Genomic DNA, 20,692 nt, shown 5'->3' on the forward strand with positions numbered 1-20,692 from the left:
CTATATAAGTGCACATCATGCAAGAGCTCTCAGTGAAGTTAGCCAGTCGCTGAAGTGGGCTGACACATTGCACTATGCTGTACCTGTAGTGGATGGAAGAAAAATGGGAATGACACAAAAGTAGATTAATGCACGAAGGTGACTGTTTTAATGTTCCACTAAGCAAGGCCCCTTAAATTATGTGGATGAGGAGGACCACATTATGCAACATAGTTGACTAAGCTTAGCAGCGAGAAACGGCAAATTATGCGACCTAAAGCGGCACACTTTGTATAGTTTTTACTTCATAATTTTGTAATTATTTCCAGATGGTAACACTGTCAGGGCAAATATTTCACCTTCTCAGTACCAGTTTAAGATGCAAATACAGTAATAAGCAACTGAAATACAAACCTTCGCATAGAGCCATCCACTGTAAGGCAGCCCTGAATGCCGCAATTTTAGTAACTTTTGATCTGCTTGAGCTAGAAACAAATGTTTTTTTGTTGTTAAAATCTGAAGATTATGTGGCAGATAAATAATGATGTGAAAAACACTGTGGCCGCAGGATTGTACAGTTCCAATGGCCCTTCCTATAAGTAAGCATAATGTATCTAGAATGTTACTAAAATCAAAAGATCTTCACTGAGGCCAGATGTAGTAAAAAATAAATAGAATAAACTGAAAAATGTATTTGAAGGTTTGAAATCATGCAATATTCAGTGCTACTTGAAGGCTGGCTAAAGTGCCTGTGAACATTCTAGGTAACTTTCGGTCATTTCCAAAGAATTTTACAAGGAAAATGTGATTTCAGAGTCCTTTGACACTTGGGTGAATGGCGCCTACAAGCGGCATGTATTTGGCTATACCCCATCTACTTTACTTTGATTTAGTGGATGGGTGGGTAATGCATTTGAAAAAAGGGACAAGTACATATTCTGTTGCTAAAATAGTTACCATGGGTGACACACCAATTTGACAAGCTCAGTGAAGAGGCCAGCTCTGAGCACTGCATACATTTTAAAGAACACCATCGCGCGAGGCACCAACAGAGGTGGACCGGTGATAAGTGTTCGTTTCAGAATGCAGATTTATTGCCACAGAGATTTGTTGGATTACAGAGCCCCTGTAAATACCCTTTAATTCTGAAAGGGCCTATTTAAAATCGTACTAAAACAGATTACGTGTGATGTATCTAGAAGAGGTAAAACATCTGAAACCCTAGAGAACAGGTATCTACCCCCAAGAGGTCAAGCCCTGGAAAACATTCTATTTAAGAGGCTGCAGTGGCAGTGACAGCAGTCATCTTTGCACAAATAGGCATCTGAAGGGATTATTTTCTTAGGGGGTGATTTCTGTTGGCGCCTGTTTTTTGCCCTCCACTCTTTTTCCCTGAAGGAAACGCTGACGAAGTTTAAAACTGCTTTTCGACCAGCGTCTCAATTAAACAAGCATTGGCATAGCCAATGGGTCTAGCTTTTGGGACCTTAGAGGTATTTAGTTATACAGCACAATATCCTTGTTGCAACAACATCAACCGTTGCATGGCTTAACACATATAAGATCCCAAAAGCAACACCTATTTGCTATGCCAATGCTTGTTAAATACAGGGATTGAAATGTACCAGCCACCCCATTACAATTTAAGGCATGATACACACAGTCCTGCAAATTTAAAAAGACAAATGTCATGCTCAGATTTACAGGAGACGGAGACTGAGTTTCCGAGTCGTATGGTGGCAGATGTTTTGCCTCTCACAGGAGCAATATGGCCGAAGGGGAGAAAAGCCCTCTTGGGCCACCAGAATACTTTATTTGTATAGTTTATGGTGCTGCTGGACAAACTGCGAGACTACCTCTATTTTAAAGAGCTAGATTTCTGACAAATTTGGTGTAATTCTAATGAGCTGTTTTCTCTGTATTGTTGTCTAATTTTTCCCATGGAAGTTTCATGGGGGAAACATGTTTTGCGGTTTTTTTCAGCCCCTGCTTGATGGATCACCCCAAAACTCTCCAGGAAAGGAGCTGAGGTGGATTCATTGTTTTTGGAAAGTTTAGTGCAGATTTGTCAAATGGCGCCAAAGATATTCACTCAAAAAATAAACACTTTTCCTATGTAAACTCTGACCCACGTAGCCTCTGGTCTGGCAGGTCCTCCATAAAATCTTTCAAAACATCCAGATTTCCCCTTCAGCTTGTGTAATATAGAAATAAAAATATAAAGCAAATGCTTTGCATAGTTCTCCATTACTTCTAGTAACATTGCCATCCTGGTAGTTGACACCCATGCATCTGATGAAAATCCTAGCTTTGATTTTCACTGCACAAAAACTTTATTGGTTGCTGTGAAAGAGCGCCCCTGGCATCCTCCTTACCTGGCATGCTGTGGGTTGGTATGATGAGTGAGCAGCCAGTTGCAGTTAGAGGAGTTACCACCAATCTACATATGGTTCTTCTAGTGTCAGCAGATTTTCATCCCTGTTCATTGGTTCCCAAGGGCTGGCCCTCCTTTTCCCCATAATTTTGGAGATCGCCTTCCCTCTAGAACAGTCTAAAATGCTTACCATTTTGAAAGAGATTGCGCCAACTCCTTTGTGGCAGTGGGTGCATCGGCTCCCACGTGTTTATCTAAAACTTCCACACGTAAGTTGCAACATCTGTTATAATGAAGAAAACGTCACTATTGCATCCAAAAATCAAACATTCTTTTTATGAGCTTGCCCAAACTCAGCTGGGGCACAGGCCCCCAAGAACTCATTAAAACCATTGACACGTGAGTTGCAGCGCCCCATCACTTACTCATACTTATAATTTTCTGTGCACAGTGACCAGACACATTCATGTAAAGAAGAAAGCTGCCAACATACTTCGTCAAGAGGTTTACCGGCAGGAAAACCTGATAGCTTCCGTAGCTGAAAGAGCTATATCTAGAGCACTTATGTTGAGAGTGTTTGGGCACCTTGCATGCATATCGTCACTTGAGTGCCATGCATATATTATCTTGTACTCATGGAGTATGGCTTTATTGTTTTCATGTTTAGGGTCCCTGATTTCCTGGGTTATCAAGGTAGGACTCGTATTCTGACAACTCTGCACTTCACACTGATTTAGTGTTAGAAATAGAAGATGGGAATCCCTTCTTTTTTCTGCCCTGACGAATGCCCCTGACTGGTACCGGCATGTATGTGGGCAGAAACATGTTGGCTTAATATGGATGGTTAGGTCATTGTACCTGTTCACCTGACACAATTTTGGATCTTTTTAGCTGTACCTAAGGTACCCTCTGTTAAAGGTATTACCCTGGGTTTACCTTAAGGATTGTTTAGTCTGTCTGGATCCCATCTTGTCCAGTAAGTTCTATTAAGAACTCCTTCGTAATGTGGAGTCCGCCCTGGTAGTACCATCTTACCAGGGTGCGATGAGGTCGTCGCTGATGACTAACTGGCACTCTATGACAAAAAAGATATCCCTTTGTGATCTTAAGTAAGGGTTTGCTGCTTTTTCAAGAGCTGGGACCAGAATTGGACAAACACTGTTTAGCTATCGCACTTTGGTGATTTTATCTTGAAATGTGTGTGGAGGGTGTGCGTTGGCTTACCTCCACCTCTCCCCTTTGGGTTAGTGTGTGCATTGTTCTTACATGATTTGCCCTCTGCATCTGCCACCTGGTGGGTGACTGTAAGAGAAACTCCCATATCTTCTGCACTTCATCATTCAGTTCCTTCCCCTCCCCAGCAATATGATTTGTCTGTCTGCACTGATTTCACTTTGTCAGATCATTCATTAAACAGCGTGGAAGAGGTTCAGTCCCTTCCACAACCATTTTGCACTGCTGTGCTCTGTGAATCTGTCACTGCACGCAGTTCATCCCTCATTGTGGCCATACATCTTTTGAAACTGTGCCATTGTAGATGAGTCTGGTATTGGTCTTAATATTCCCACCCCATATGTCTGATATTTCAGTTTATTCTGCCACTGTAAGCGAGAAGCACAATCTCGTCCCATCATGAGCGCATAGTGTCAAGAGGATGCTGAAGATCATAATTGTGTCAGGAATATAAAATCATTATGTACTATACACGTCCCTGATATACAGCGAGAATCGGTGTAGAGAATATCGCAGTTTGGGTTGTAGGGTAGGTAATAGTTAGCTGGTCTTTCTCATACGTACCCATGTGAAAGTAGAAACAGAATTGATTAATCCACCTACAAGTAGTTGGAATAGGATCTAGCTGGTCTTTGCTGTTTACTGGTTGGAAGCGCTGCCAGAGGATACCACATTGCAGGCCAAAACTCTACCCCTGCCAGGGCTCCTACCATGTCACCGCAGTTACTCATTGACATCTGTTGCCAGCCATCATGTAACCAGAGCAGTACAGGCCAGGCAGCTAATGGCCCCTCAAGCGCTGTCTACCCCATTTTCAATCCCTCCAACGTGGGTTCAAGGTTTCCTGATGAGCATGGTCTTCGTGAGTGAAATAGCACTCTAGAACTTTTTTTTTTATTTTTTTTTATTTTTCCAAAACCTTTAATAAACAAATGAAGTACATACACAGCATCTCGCCTACAACCACACATGGCCGGCAGCAGTTAATGATGTGGAAAAGAAGGTGAAGCAAGTGTACACAGCGTGGTGCCAACAACCCATACGGGCCGGCCGCGTCAGTGGGCAAGAACAAATATCTCCGGACCATGAGCCAGAGGGACCCTCTCTTTCACACCTTAGAGCAAAGCAACAACGAAAGCCACATCAAGGGGACACAAACCGAGGCGGCCAGGCTAGGGCAGCTCAAGGGAATCAGGCCTAGCGGCGATCTCGTGACAGTGCTCGTCCACAGGCGCGCCAACGCAGCAAGGTGCATCTCTCTCCCCCCCCCCCTCCACAAACCATGCCCACCTCCCCCGCCCCGGTCGTAGTGCAGCACCCAGAGGGCCACGCCCTCCTCCACCGGCGTGCTCGCCCCAAGCCACCCCACACAGCGCCATCACGCAACAGGGCGCAGAAGGTCAGCGCCAGGAAACCACCCTCCGTCTAGCTGGGAAGGGCAGAAGGGGGGACCGCATCAGGGGTCAGCGGGTAGCGCAGTAGGTAACTCTTCAGGGGCCCCCATATGTATTGAGGGCGGGAGGCCGCTGGGAGTAGGTCAGAGTACAGGGCCAGCTGTTCCTGCCAAAGCATCATGGTCTCCAGCCATTCCTTAAATTTAGGTGCCCTCCCCCTGCCCCACCTGCAAGTCACCCTCCACCTAGCCAGGAGAAAACTAAATGAGGCAAATCTCCTGTGAGCCACCGGGAGCAGCTCCGTGTAGCCCAATATGCCCATCAACGGGGTCGGCAGCAATGTCGTATCAAGCATTTTCGCAACCGCAGTAAATATCTGACCCCAATAGTCCTGTAGGGCTGGGCAGCTCCAGGCCAAATGCAGCACATCAGCATCATCAGCGCGGCACCTAGCATCACTCCTCAGTCCAAACCTATGCAGGCGGGCAGGCGTATAATAATACCGTTGTAAATATTTAAAGTGCGTGATTCGCAGTCTGCTGCTAGTAGACACCCTCTCCGTCTGCGTGCAGCAGTGTAGCCACTCGCGATCAGAGATTTCCCGGCCTAACTCGCCCTCCCATTTAGCTCGGGCGTCGCTATGAGTTGGGCTCAAGTCCGCGTAGAGGGACCGATAAAGGGTGGACACCAGATGAGACGCCGTCTTTGCGCCCAGCAGTGTGTGCAGCTGGGGAAGCAGCGGTGGCTCCCACGGGTAGTTCGGGGTACAGGCCCGCACTCCCTCTCTCAGCCGGGTATAGAGGAACGTGTCCATGACTGTCAGCTGTTGCAGCGTGCCAAATTTCCCAAGTCTGTATAGATCTCCCCACGTTTGTATGCCCCGCTGCCGTTTAAATTTTTTGAAGATGCCCTCCTGCAAGAGGGTCAGCCCGGGATGGTGCACCAATGGCAATCGGGGGGAATAAATCATGGGGGCCTGCGTTCCGCACGCAATCCACTGCCACGCCCGCACCGTGCAGTCTATGGTTGTGGGGTCTCTATCTCGCTGCGGCATCGTCTGAAACACCGCCCCCTCTATCGGGATGGGGTCCGCCAGCCAATGTTCTGTAGCAACATGCGCAGTGTATTTTGGGCCGCGAAACCAATAGTGCACATAGTGCGCCTGCGCGCACATGTAGTATAATTCGAAGTTAGGGAGCTCAAGGCCCCCCATCGCGTATGGCCTGGCCAGAGTCTCCCATTTTATGCGAGGCTGTTTGCCGCCCTAAACCAATCTCAACAGTTCTGTCCGCAGGGTGGTGAAGAAGTTGCGCCCCGGATGATAGGGAATGTTCAGAAAAAAATAGAGGAACTTGGGTAGCACCACCATCTTAACAAGGGAGATCCTATCCGCCATGGACAGTGGCATTGCTATCCACCTCGTGACCGTGTCGCGAAGCGTATCAATTGCTCGCCCGTAGTTGTCCCGAATCAGTTCTTCTCTGTCAAGGGCGACGGCTACCCCCAGGTATCGAACAGAAGTGTCGCACCATTCCAGAGGGTAGTCCACCACGCAAGGGGTGGCAGCGGGAGTGAGAGAGAGTATCTGAGACTTCGTCCAATTAATCTGCACCCCAGAGAGTCCCCCAAACCGCACAAACTCCCGCAATAATGGGTTTAGGTTGCACCGCGGATCCTTCACATACAGGGTGACGTCGTCCGCGTAGAACGATATCAGGATGGGGCGCAGCAGGCATCGCAGTGCCTTTTCCTGGTGGTACTGGCGCACCTTGGCCGCCAATGGCTTCATCGCCAGGGCGAATAGCAGCGGCGATAGCGGACATCCTTGTCTAGTGCCCCGGGACAGCGATATCGTTCTGGACGTGCTACCATTAATGTGCACACGGGCCCTCGGGTTAGTATACAGCAATGTGATCCAGGCCGAAAAGCCGACCGGGAACCCAATACAACAGAGCACTGCGTGCAGGTACTCCCACTCCACCGAATCAAAAGCCTTGGTGGCATCCAGGAACACAGCCGCCACAGGAATTTGCGGATCCACCTGTTGGACAATCGAAAAAAGGGTGCGGAGGTTATGTGACGTGGACCGGCCGGGGATGAAGCCCGCCTGGTCTGGCAAAACCAGCTTGTCCATGAGGAGGTTCAGCCGGTTAGCCAGCAACTTAGTGAGTATTTTGCTGTCCACATTGATGAGGGACAGGGGCCGGTATGAGTCGCACTTATTGGCCGGTTTCCCGGGCTTCAGGATGGAAATGATGAGGGCTTCCCTCATCGTGGGCGGCAAGGACTGCGTCTCCAGAGCCTCAGCATATACCGCTTGTAAAACCGGGGCTAGCTGATCTAGATACAGCTTATAGAAGTCACTCGGGAGTCCATCCGGTCCCGGCGCCTTCCCAGACCGCAGCTGAAACACCGCCTCCCGGAGTTCGTCGCAAGAGAATGGCTCGCATAGAAACGCTTTCTGGTTATCGCTCAGATACCCGAGCGTGATGTCCCCGAAGAAAGACGAAAAGTCAGCCGTGTTGGCTCCCCTGGATCTGTATAGCTCCTTATAGAAGTCGGTGAAGGTCTGTAATATCCTGTCGCTGTCTTTATGACAGTTGCCTTCCCCGTCCTCTACCTCGAGGATGTAATTAGCGAAGCGGGGCAGCCTAATGTCCTGGGCCAGTGCCTTCCCAGGTCTACCTCCCTCTCCATATCTCCTCGCCTGGGCATACTTCCCTCTGAATCTCGTCTCGCGATCCTCTGTCAGCACTCTAGAACTTACCAAATAAAAATTAAACATAAACCTTCCATTTAAAGAAACATTTTTTATTGCTATTTCAACAAGCAGTGCACGATACAAAGCATATTAGAACAACAGCAGGTATCATTCACTAAATCCGGAATCCTGTAGGGGCACCACTAATGCAACCATAACATGTAAAATAGTTTAGTAAGGTAGCAATCAACAGCTACCAGTAGCATAACAGGTGATGCACCAACTAGAATAACTGAACCCCAACATCAACCTTTCATACTGTATAACAAATAAGAGGGACCCAATGTCTCCATTGTAGCATAGTTAAAAGCTTTTGATTGTGCATAGCTTATAGATTGGGCATAGTTTGTAGCTCCTAAAAATTAAAACAGAATACATATCTGTCTTGAAACACTTTAGTCAAGCATGCATAACAAAGCTTTGCACATGTGAGAAATGCATACAATTATATCCTAGAAATCCAGTAACCAGTTTAGCTGCCTGTTGCGACTAATATGATTATCCATGCATATAGTGACACGATTTTGTGTGGATGGTTCCTACCATCATTTTCTAGTTTACATGCATGGGATAATGGTGCCACTCTGTGCCTGCTGTGTCTGTTACCGGAACACATTTAAATACAAGCCAGATGCATTTGGATTGTCAGTGTTGGAGGGCTAGGGAAAATCTTTCAACATTAAGGACACAGTAGTTTAACGCCATGATTTTTTGTTTATTATTGACTTTCAGCCAGATTTTTGTTTTTTAACTTGTGTCCAGTGTAATTAAATGCTAAGAAATTGAATTGAAAAATTATGTTTTAATGTTTTATGGTACAGCCTTTGGGTTTTCTGGCAAGGATTTTGAAGTAAATTATGTCGTCTGGTAGAGAATTTGTGAAAGATAAGAAAACGTGTTATGATATTTGAGCTTGAACTCAATTTCAGTTATAACTCTAACTGTATCCAGTTGCACTACCGGTTGACTATTTGTCTGACTGTTGCTAATACACGTGTTCAATATAAACTGAGTTTGCCTTCAATTATGTGACCTCCCATTAGCCTCCTCTAACAGATGCTTAATTTCAACTAATTATATAGGGCAATGTGAAAAGGTTTGAAAGGTAATGTACTGATATTGTCTTAATGGATTATTTCTTTTATTCTAAAACTTTTAGGACATGTGTGTAGTTTGTGGCAGTTTTGGCCAGGGTGCAGAGGGACGATTGCTCGCTTGCTCGCAGTGTGGTCAATGTTACCATCCTTTCTGTGTCAATATAAAGGTGAGCATTTTACCTCATTTTACTGTACCTTGTATACACCCGTCAAGTTCAGTGCTTGAAGAAATCTCTACTATAATTCAGGCCTTGAAGTCTGCTTTTTGTGGATGTATTTTCATTTGGTTGTGGAAATGCTTTCTCTCCCCTGTTAAGCAAAACATCCAAAGCATGTATTTATTTTGAACTGAACCCGTATACTTTACACAGCTGTCAAAAACAGGCACAATTTTGAAGTTCCTGCACGAAAACAAGAATCAGTATTTATAAATGTTTGGCAGCTTGAATGACATTATACCTAACTTTAAAGTTCACAAATATATATGCTCATCAGATTGTATTCCATTAATTGCTCTATAGCCAGATTAAACTGAGATGAAATCATGTGATAATGTAATAGGTGCATTTCATTTTCATAAGTTTTTAAAACTTTAACAATAAAAAGTTTAAAAACTACTTGGACCGTTTAAGCAAGTGTTTCACAAGATCCTTCATGTCAGAAGAGATTTAATTTTGTCTTTTTGAGGTGTCTTATGTTTAGACTTGCATTTCTCATGCAATTATAAAACATGTCATATGCTAAGCATTGGTAGCATGAATATGCATACTATAAAAGAAATGGTCCTATTTTGAGATGGAAATCTCCAGTGAATCAGTAACTAATGTGGTGATCGATAGTGTGGGAACACATGGACTAACTGCACATCTTTCTCTGCAGCTCACAAAAATCATCCTGAAGAAAGGATGGAGGTGCTTGGAGTGTACAGTGTGTGAAGCTTGTGGCAAGGCTACAGACCCAGGACGGCTGCTACTTTGTGACGATTGTGACATCAGCTACCACACATACTGCCTGGATCCCCCTTTGCAAACTGTCCCCAAAGGGGGGTGGAAGTGCAAATGGTAGATATTTATTTATATCTATCTTCCTTCTTGCTACTCATGGTTTGTTTTCTTTCTGTCTTTGTCAATGTTGTCATGGCTCTCCAAGCATAGAAATGGGCACTGATATTTTGCTTCCTTTTGTTAGAATTACACACATTTTTTTTTCAACCTCCAGCATGCTAAAGCGCGTAAACCCCTTTACATATATTATCAGGGTTGAGTAAGTGCCAGTATTACAATGGGCATACAGTATTCCCTTTTCAATATGGTCAAAATTTCACAAGTATTTAATTCCATCCAGTGTGGACAACTCTTTTTACCACTCCTTGTAAGAAGTGCTCTTCCTGATATTCTGGTCTGCAGTTGTGCACATTTTAATTACAAAGATGGCTTTAGGCCAGATTTTTTTAAAGAGCATTTGGTGCTTGATTTTCATGGCCTGTCATACAAGGCGAAATCCTTCAAACCCCTTTTGCTGTTCATTAGGCTGCCAACACTGAATCAACTCTCAATTGTTAGCCTTAGGGATCAGAACCAATTCTACATATATCCAGTGTAGCTGACCCACATTGATGGTTTTTCCTGTAAAGGATGAATATGTTGCTCCAAATAAATCTGTACCTTCCCCATTGATTTAAATACTTTTCAGTAGGCTGGCAGTAGTCTTCTAGCAGCTATTCGGTTTTGGACCTTAATGTGACTGTACCACTTCAAAGATAAGATTTATTAGGCATACTAGGTTTAATGTGACCTCCTAACGTCTTGTGGTCCAAATGTGTCAACATTGTCAAATGTAGATGTCTGTCTGATTGCAACAACTTCTGCATGTGGTGTCTGTAGGCTGACACTGATCCGTAAGCTTGTGTCTACTGTGCCGCTGTTGGGCTCGGACCTTTGCAGCTTGTTTTTTTCTGAAGAAGTTTTTCGAGTCACGAGATGTGATGACTCCTCCCTTAGTTGGCAATGCTGACCGTGCACTCAATTGTTAGATTGTTTTTTTCCTCCATTCGTTGCAGGACGTGTATCCAGGAGGCTCAGTGTTTGGTGCCAACAGAGCTGTTTGTCAGACCTTTTCTTTGACTGTGAGCGATCCAGCTTTTTCTGATGTTTCAGCACCAGCAGTGTGGTACAGAGTGGCCAGGTCCTTCAGTATCCGATAGTTGAGGGCCTTGTGCCCTTGTCATGGCTTTTTCCCCTTTCTCTCAAGCTTCCTCAGTGAAAATGTGGTTTTAGTGATGAAACTGGCACCTTTTCAATATTGTTCACATTGCCACTCCAAATACCCTTGGAATGACCACCACTAGGACTCTGTCTCTCCCCGGAACACAAGGACATCGTGAGTTCTGCCTGCCCTATCCTTCGGTCCAAAAAGATCCTTCGACACTCATGGTGCCCATAAGAAAATGCAGCAGCAGCAACCAGATACCCTTGATCATTTTTAGGGAGCAAAACTTAGAGACAGGGCAGGTAGAAACACCTTGACCATCAGAACAAGAAATCGCCCACTTATCTCCGAACATCGAGGCAGAATTCTCCTCAGAGTCTGAGGAAGAGCAGAAGGGAAAACTCAAAGTTGTCTACGTGACATCGAAGTCACAGGCCATGAGTACTTTCCTCTGATGTTTACATCTACCCATATCAACAACCTTGAGCCAAGGGCTATTACGTTCACAGTAAAAGCCAGCTTTGTGTACCTGGAATACAAAAGGCATGCAACTGGACCACCACTGCTCTCAAGCCATGGTTTGCAACGTACAAAAACTTTGGAGCCAAGACAGACTCTGCCTTTGGTCACAGAACAAAGCTGACATTTGGGTCTAAAAGTCCATCTTCAGCCTTAAGAGTCAAAAGATGTTTTGAAGTTGGCACTGCCAACTAAAACCTTATAAATATTTGAGCAGAAAATTGCTTTTGATATGCCATTTCCCCAAAAGTAAGGGAAATCCAAGGGAAAGTGCATCAGGCAGCCTCCTATAAAACCATCTCATCCGCCTCTACCATCAGCCCTTCCTCCACACACTTAGGAGTCACCTCACTCTTTACATGGGGTAGGGAGATCTTGTCACACTGTAGACACATGTGATACACCAAATAAACCTGGTGTAGAGGACCCATGAGAGGATTACACCGTTGTTTCTCCAAGTGATGCAGCTCCAGATGTGTATCTGGTTAAGCTATTCCCACCCGATGACATTGGCTAGAATTTTCATTCCTCGTGTTGATTAAAAAAAACTCTCCAAATGATCAACCCCCCATAACGGGACAGCAACCACTGGATTCATTTGTGGTCCACGCTAGGGGAGGGAAGAATTTGCATAGTCGCGCTACGCAAAGCTCCGTGAAACGGTAAAAAATCTCTGCGAGCACGCAAAAGTTCCGGGAACATGTGGAATTGCTTGTTCCGCCCGTTTGCAATTATTTTTTCTTGTTCGCGAACGCCGTTTGCGTGCTCGGGGAGAAATATCTTGCGAAAGCACATTTTGAAAGCGCGAACAAGCAAAAAATTCCGCAAAGCTAAGGATCACAGAATTTTTGGCAATACCGTGTTCTCCACGAAATGCGTAATTACCCAAATTCAGCAAATTCCGCGAGCGGAAGGGAGTTTACTGCCCAGGCCTAGTCCACGCTCCATGCAAGCACACAAATGAACAGGATATACTCCCCTTCCAGATAAAGAGAACAAAAAGTTAAATGCGGCAGGCTAAAGAGTAACAGTATAAGCAGCTACTCATTGAAGAATCGCTGTTTCTGTTGGTTTGATCTATAGATATCACAGGGCACCCTGGGTTGAGGTACGTGATCTCCTTAAACATTTCCCAGAACCATATAGACAAAAAGGTGTTGAACTTGTAGCAGAGGGAAGGTGAATTTCCTAGACCAATATTCTTTATGCCCTCTATGCTGCTTACACTGTGGCAAGGGGTATATTTGCTAGTGTACTGATTAGGTGACTGCTATGTCTTTCTGGCTTCAAGCTAGGAGTTCAGCAACATTTGATTAACATGCTGTTTGTTGGTGAACATCTTTTTGAACCCAACGTTGTCCAGATGTTGGAGAAGCTAAAAAAGATGCAGACACAACAAAAGCTGTGGGTGCTCTTCATACAGCAACACCAAGGGGCTCCTTTTGGAGACATCAGTTTCAAGCCGGTGCTAAAACTACGCCTCCAGACACCACCTCACCCTACCAGAAGCAGCCACAAGACTACCATCAACAGACACCAAAGGATTTTTCTAGAGGCGGGGCGGAATTAAAGGAGATTTTTAGAAATGACGCTCCGCAAGCAAACACTAACTCCCTTTTCCTTCCTCCGATCAACCAACCTCTGTCTGGGGCAAGCCTCAAGATTTCCTAGTCTATTGGGGGGAGAGCTTAACAGACAGTTGAGTACTAGGCATAAGCCAACATGGGTATTACTTAGAACTCATTTTAATATCACCAAATATGCGACCACTCAAACTCGTGCTAAGCAGTGATCACCACCGTCTGCTACAGGAAGAGGGGTTGGAGCTCCTTCAAAGGGGTGCAGTCAAGCCAGTACCCAAAAGCAGCGCGGCAAGGGAACTTAATCACTTTACTTCCTCATGCCCAAAAAGGACAGCTCACTCAGACACATTCTAGACCTCAGGCCACTCAACATACATTCTTTCAGAGCATTTTCACATAGTAATGTGCCAGGATGTGATATATCTACTCCTGCAAGGTGACTACTTGGCAACTCTAGGTCTCAAGGATGCCTACTTCTACATCTCCATCCCTCCCATCCACCAACATTACCTGTGGTAAGTGGGAAGCCCTACCAGTTCAAAGTAATTCCTTTTGTTGTCACCACTGCCCCAGGAGTATTCACAGCAGTAGCAGCACACCTAAGAATGCTAGGAATTCATGTATTCTCCCTTCCTAGAAGATAGAAAGATCAAGAGCTCAAGCCACCAGCTGTGCCTAAACCATACACATTTCACTTCTTCAGAATCCGTATTTTACTATTAATTCTGTCTAATCTCTCCTACAACCACTCCTTATACAACCTTTTCTCTGGGTGCTTCAGAACTCGGTCGTAGGCAAAGCTTACCCCAGTCCACAAAATTTGTTTCCGTTGGGGAGCTAGTATCTCTTTATTCAGTCACAAATTCAACTCGCTGTCTAAACCATGATGCCCCATTAAGCATGATCGTCTCTTGTATTGCAATTGTTCCCCACGCTGGCCTACACATGCGTCCCCTAAAACAATGCCTAGCAGCACAATGGTCAATACTGGGAACGGCCAGCACCCATTGTTCTCTTCAGTGGTAGAACAGCAACAATTAACTGACAGGCAGACTTTTTCAAGATTCTATCTGCAGATGACCATTACAATGAACACCTCACAAGCCGGGTGGGGAGCTCACCTCAGTCCCAAGGCAGTTCAAGATTTATGGTCTCCAAGCCGACAAGCTCATCATATCAACTATTTGAAGCTCCTCGCTGTCCAACTAGCTCTCAAAGCCCTCCAACTACTTATTTGCAACAAAGTGGTCCTCAACCGGACCAACAATATGATAGCTATGTACTACCTACAAAAATAGGGGTACCCACTCCCTACCTCTCAGTCTCCCAACACAGTCATTGTGGCATTGGGTCCTCCACCAATGTATTCACCTGATGCCAGAATATTTATCAGGGTTGGAAAACAACTTTGCAGACCTGTTAGGCAGGACTCATCAACAAGTCCATGAGTGGGAACTCCACCCACAGATTCTGTAACAGTATTTCGACCACTAGGACACTCACAAAGTAGACCTATTTACCACCAAGAGTACACAAAATGGCCAAACATCACCTCCAGGTACCCTCACATGTTCCGTGGGCAATGCTGTATGGATCAGCTGGTTAGGGATATTTGCTTACACTTTTCTGCCTCTTCTACAAGTAGAACAAAAGATGCGCCAAACTTCACAAGCCCTCATACTAGTAGCCACTACCTGGGCAAGACAGTCACGGTCCTGTGCCCTACTAGAAATGTCCATCCGCTTGTACGAGAAGCTCCCCAACATAACCAATCTGCTCTTCATACACCCAGATCTCCTACTGCTCAATCTCAGGATTTGGCACCTGAGGTCTTAGAATTTGTCTGTTTAGGCATACCTCAAGAATGTATGGACATTCTCAAGGAGTCTCTTAGACCACTTCACGTGCTTGCTACACTGCCAAGTGGAAACAGTTTGTCCGCTGTTGTATTGTACCTGTTGTTCAAGACATTATTACTTCTTTTGCAAAAGGCAGGATTAGCCTATAACTCTATACGAATACATTTAACAGCAGTTGCAGCTTACAAACAAAACAGGCAACATTTGTCCCTTATCTGCATTCCAGTGGTTAAAGCTTTCATGGAGAGCCTGAAAAGGGTTATCCCTCCAATGGTCCCACCAGCTGCTGTGTGGAATCTTAAATTTGTACTCACCATACTCATGTGTTCCCCATTCGAACCATAACATTCCTGTAACATACACTTTCTTTCCTAGAAGTAGCTTTTCTGGTGGCAAAAGCTTTGTACGCCGTATTAGTGAGATACAAGCTTTCAGATTACATGAACCTTTTATACAGGTCCATGAAGACCGAGTAGTTCTTGGGACAAATCTCAATTGACTTCCCAAAGTAGTTTCCACCTTTAATCAAACTATAGAACTCCTTGTTTTTTCCCCAGACTCTGTAGCAGAGAGAGTCATACCTACTCTAGATGTGAAACATGCCCTTGTGTACTGCGTTGATAGAACATCTCATTGCCAAACTATTCAGCTATTTGGAGCCTTTGCAAAACTTCACAAAGGATAATCTATATCAAAAGCAGGAATTGTTAGGCGGATAGTTTAATGTATCCAAATTTGCTATCACAAGGCCAAAAGAGCTCTTTTGGAAAGACCTAGAGCCCAGTCTACCAGAACGAATGCAGCATCCATGGACATCTTAGTTAACATTCCATTAGCAGACATTTGTAAGGCAGCGGCTCTGTCAAACCTCACACATTTAGTAAATATTGTGTAGATGTACCTTCTAGACAGCAAGCAATGGTTGCCCAAATGGTCTTTAGGACATTATTCCAGACATCTAGGTCATCTACATGCTAGCCACTGATTGTGAGAAAGTACTGTTTTAAAGTCTACTTAGAGCATGTGTATCTACAGCAACACATGCTATGAACAGAAAATGGTGCTTACGCTGTAATCATCTGTTCATAGTGCCGTTGATATTCTGTCTTAGTTCCCTACATTCCACTGAGTGAAAAACAATCTGAAGGTGCAGTCTTTGACCTAGTGCATTAGAACTTAGCGTGGAACCACAGTAGGCCCTGTAACTCGAAAAACAATAACTTGGCTAAAAGATAAACAAAAACTTGCAAACGTCCGGACTGAACAGTAGATGGCAGGATTAAGCAGAGCATGTGAATCTACAGCACTGGACACTAAGAACAGTTTGATACATGGTAAGTTACATTTTCCTTCTGATGGATGCAATATTTTCCTGCAGATTCCTCATTGCCCTTTCTCTGCCCCTTCTGATGCATAGTCCTTCATAATGTTCCCAAGTTGATACTTCTCTGTGGTTTAAAAAAAAATAAGTCTGTTGTTTTTAAGGCCTTTTAGTTCGTCCCTGTGTGCCTCCGTTGTTCATGGAAAAAAGTATGGAACTAACACGACCCTGCCAGGCAGAGCTGTATTGAGACTGGTTTTGTAAAATTTTGGGTGGGCGGAGCTGCGACTGGAGTCATGTGGCTCCACTGGCAGCTACTGTTAGAGAATTTGTCTCTGTATCCAGTCTAGCCTCTGGAATATTCAGAAGGTGAGGAATGGATGGGAAGGTATAGCATTCACCAGAAATCCAGATTTGTAGCATGTCGGCTGTAGATTCACATGCTATGCACACCCTTGCCATCTAGTGTTGGGCTCGGATGCTGCAACTAGTTTTTCTTGAAGTCTTTTATTGCTGACGTAACGTCGAGGCTCCTCTTCGAGAGAATGCCCACATGTTCAACGGTTCCATTGTTGAATTGTTTTTTCCACCATCGAGTTTGAACAATTTGTGCTGGACCTCTGCATCTTTGACGCCCTTGCTGCCCTTGGGAGCACATCAGACTCGTGGCTGCTTCTACTCAAAGAATCCAACTCCCCTTCCACCGACTGATTCAAGTTTTAGCACCATTCCATTGCACCGTTCGGGCCGGCTTCAACAGAAGAGCCCTCTGCCAAATTCAGCTGAGAATGTTCAGCTCTGGGTGATGGAAGGTAAAAAAAAAAAAGACTTTAAAGTAAGTGCTCTAAGTGCAGGGCAAAATAGGAACACTATGATCAGCATGATGTCTGCAACCTTTGCTTGTCGCAGGAGCACAACTGGTTGAACTGCGCTGCCTGCGGCCTGTTCAGGAATAAGAAAACCTTATGCTTTAGGAGTAACCAACGCCTAGCTTGTGAAATGGAGATGGCGACAGAGGCTGAATTCTCTGCAGTTGAAGAACAGGAAACGAGAGATTGGCGATGAGGAGGATGACGACATTCCTGTAGAAGGCAAAAGACATACAATTGGAGGACCTGGCCTGGCAGTTCGGGCTGGACTGTTCCCATTGGGGACAATGTTACCCCAAGTGGGACGGATATGCTCAGACGTGAGTCCCGTGCTCTCCATGCCACTGGAATCAAGCTATCCTGGCTGAAGAGGGATGAAACCCCAAAACCGGTCCTAGAATGCTTTTTTCCAGTCCAGGGAGGACCTGGCCTCGCAGTTTGGGCTGGACTGTTCCCATTGGGAAAAGGGTCAAGACTGATTTGCATATGGCTAGGTCCAAACTGGAATGGCATTGTGAGCAAAAAAACGATGGATTTAGGCCCAGATCTCTGTACTGGGGTGAATGTATGACATTGTTCTGCATTCTGTCCATCAATACTTTTTTTTTTGCATTTGTCACCCCAAGTGGGACGGGTATGCTCAGACGTGAGCCCCGTGCTCTCCATGCCACTGGAATCAAGCTATCCTGGCTGAAGAGGGGTGAAACCCCGAAACCGGTCCTAGGATTCTTGTTTCCAGTCCAGGGAGGACCTGACCTGGCAATTCGGGCTGGACTGTTCCCATTGGGGACAGGGTCAAGACTGATTTGCATATGGCTGGGTCTAAACTGGGATGGCATGGTGAGCAAAAAAACGATGGATTTAGGCCCGGATCTCTGTACTGGGGTGAATGTATGACATTGTTCTGCATTCTGTTCATCAATAGTTCTTTTTGTTCCTGTAGAAGGGGCGCCATAGTGTGCAGTCTGCAATATGTTGCTTCTGATGACTCCAGCCAACATGAGGAGGAAGATCACGACAATGTTGGTTGTGGAACTTCTGGAAGAACAAACCGCATCGGGATTGGGGCCCAGGGTGACGACAACGCCAAGGGCTGTGAGTTCTTAAGGTCCCCAAAATCTCACACATACTAAAACACTACCCCAACAGCCCTCCCACAATCACCTTGGTGCACCACAGCCTGTGCTTTAGAGCCGAAACAGGACGAGATTGCGCTCAATCCCAGTCGGGCTCCTGCCCACAGACACCGACATGGAGGGAACATACAGCCCTCGCAGCTGCATCAGCACTTGATGCAGACAAAGCCATTGACACCTGCTCAGCCTATGGCGCCGAAGAAACTTTCGACTCCCCTCCGTCCTTAGTAGTCAACAAAGCCATCAGAGCCGACCAAACGTATATCGGCGACACAGCATACCCCATATGTCGTCTCCGTAGAAACCATCATCATTAACATCCGACACTCTAGTAGAGCACAGGAAGGAAAAAAAATGATAAGAACATATGGCCCAAGAAAAATAAAACCACAACCTCTGTGGATATGGAGGGAAATGATTTTGAAAACTTGCAAGAACTAATGGTTAAAAAAAAAAAACGTTCTTTGGAAGAGGAACGTTTACCTGATAAGGCCCACAAGGGAAAAACGCTGGACACAACTACCACAGCCTCTCCTAAGAAGAATAGTATAAGGCATAAGGCTACTAGTCCTATGCTACTTGACGTTAGATCACCTCTACAACCTGTGTTACCAATATCCACACATTTAGATGATGCAGACACAGAGAACCCTAGTCCTTATACCTATGACACAGACTCGCTGTAGGTAGACAAATCTCAAATGCAGCTGTAAGCTGCGCCCTACACTGCGTGGACACTGCAGCAAGAGGGATAAACTCAATCATCCTGCGTAGGCATGCCTGGCTGTGCATCTCTGGGTTCAAACCTGATGTGCCACAACTGCTTAACGTCTCATTTGATGGAGAGCATCTTTTCGGGCTTAAGGTAGATTCACTGTTAGAAAATATAAAGAAGGATACAGAGACTGCAAAACCCATGGGGACACTGCAGTCCACTACATCACATCAGCAGTCCTTTCGTAGACATCAGAGCAGAGAGGCCTCCAAGACTACCAGCTCTGTCAACCTGACATATCAAAAGCAGCAGCAAACATATCACCAGCAAGGCGGTAGAAGTTACTACAGAGGAGGCTTCAAGGAAGGGGTGCCAGAGAGGTAGAGATAGGGGAACTCCAGGAAAGGGAGCCTCCACCTCCAAGCAATTATCCACCACACATTTCTCCCGTACACACGACACCTGTCAAGAAAAGGCTGCAATGGTTTCACCACCTGTGGCCAGAGATAATATCAGACCAGTACTGCCTAGAGCTTTCTTCTATTCCCCCAAACATTCCTCCATGCAGACAGACCCTCAGAATAGAGGTATTCTCCGTATAATTTTTAATACGGGACGCTCAGACTCATACTGGACCTACTACGCCCTCTCAATTGTTAGTCTGTCAGTACACTTGAACACGGTGGCACTACCGGATGTAATAACACTGCTGCAAGAATGCATGTTCATGATGGTGCTCAACCTGAAGGACTCACATTTTCATATACCGATTCACCCAGAACATTGCGGGTATTTAAGATTTGTGGTAAGTGGAAGTCCTCAATAGTTAAAGGTTCTGCTGTTTGGGGTGAAACCCGCCTCAAGAGTGTTTACCAAATGCCTAGCAGTAGTGGCAGCTTATCTGAGAAGACACAACATTCATGTCTTCCCTTATCTCCAACGATAAGTTGATCAAGAGTTCACAGGTGCCTTCATGATACACAGGCCACCATCAATATGTTACACAAATTAGGGTTCACCATAAATACCACCAAATCACATTTACAGCCTCTTCAGATAAAGCCCTATTGGGAGCAATCCTTAATTCAGTCTCAGTCACAACATACCCTAATACCCAGCGGGTTCTCAATTTCCTGAACCTACTGGTTCTTTTTCAGCCACATCGACGCCTGCCAAGTCAGAACAGTGATGAGCCATCTGTTATCTCAGTGGTCACAGGCGGGGGCAGTGTACAGGATCTAGTGTTGGTTGCGCCCAGGGTCCATCAATGATTGCATTGGTGAGACACAGAAAATGTCCTCAAGGGCAGAACTTTTTTGGACCCAATCCCACATGTGACTATCACCACAGATGCATCACTCATAGGGTTGGGCATGCATATTGAAGACATGATGGTCCGGGATTCTTGGACCAGTCATCAGCAAACGCTACACATCAATGTGCTGGAGCGCATAGCAATTCAGATGGCGCTAAAAGCCATCCTCCCCAGTATAACCAGGAAGACCGTTCTTCTCCAAACAGACAATATGACGGCAATCTATTGGAGGGGCGTTGCTTGATGTTGATGGATTAGGGAGGTTTGATCTGCGCTCCCGGTGGGGAGCCGTGTCCAGTGCCATCGTGTGTGCACTGACGGAGCCTGGG

General features: G+C 45.4%; 1 protein-coding gene across 9 annotated transcripts in view; it reads left to right on the forward strand.

Annotated features, from left to right (window-relative positions):
- The window catches only part of KMT2C (lysine methyltransferase 2C), a 1,736,691-nt gene that overhangs the window by 543,091 nt on the left and 1,172,908 nt on the right, over window positions 1-20,692 (forward strand). For all 9 annotated transcript variants that reach the window (XM_085632007.1, XM_085632012.1, XM_085632004.1 and 6 more), the window contains exons 17-18: window positions 8,901-9,005; window positions 9,718-9,899. In XM_085632007.1, the coding sequence (XP_085488133.1) occupies window positions 8,901-9,005; window positions 9,718-9,899 (287 nt within the window). The remainder of the gene's footprint in view (window positions 1-8,900; window positions 9,006-9,717; window positions 9,900-20,692) is intronic.

Source organism: Triturus cristatus, chromosome 10 (assembly GCF_964204655.1).
Source record: "Triturus cristatus chromosome 10, aTriCri1.1, whole genome shotgun sequence".
Lineage (NCBI taxonomy): Eukaryota > Metazoa > Chordata > Amphibia > Caudata > Salamandridae > Triturus > Triturus cristatus.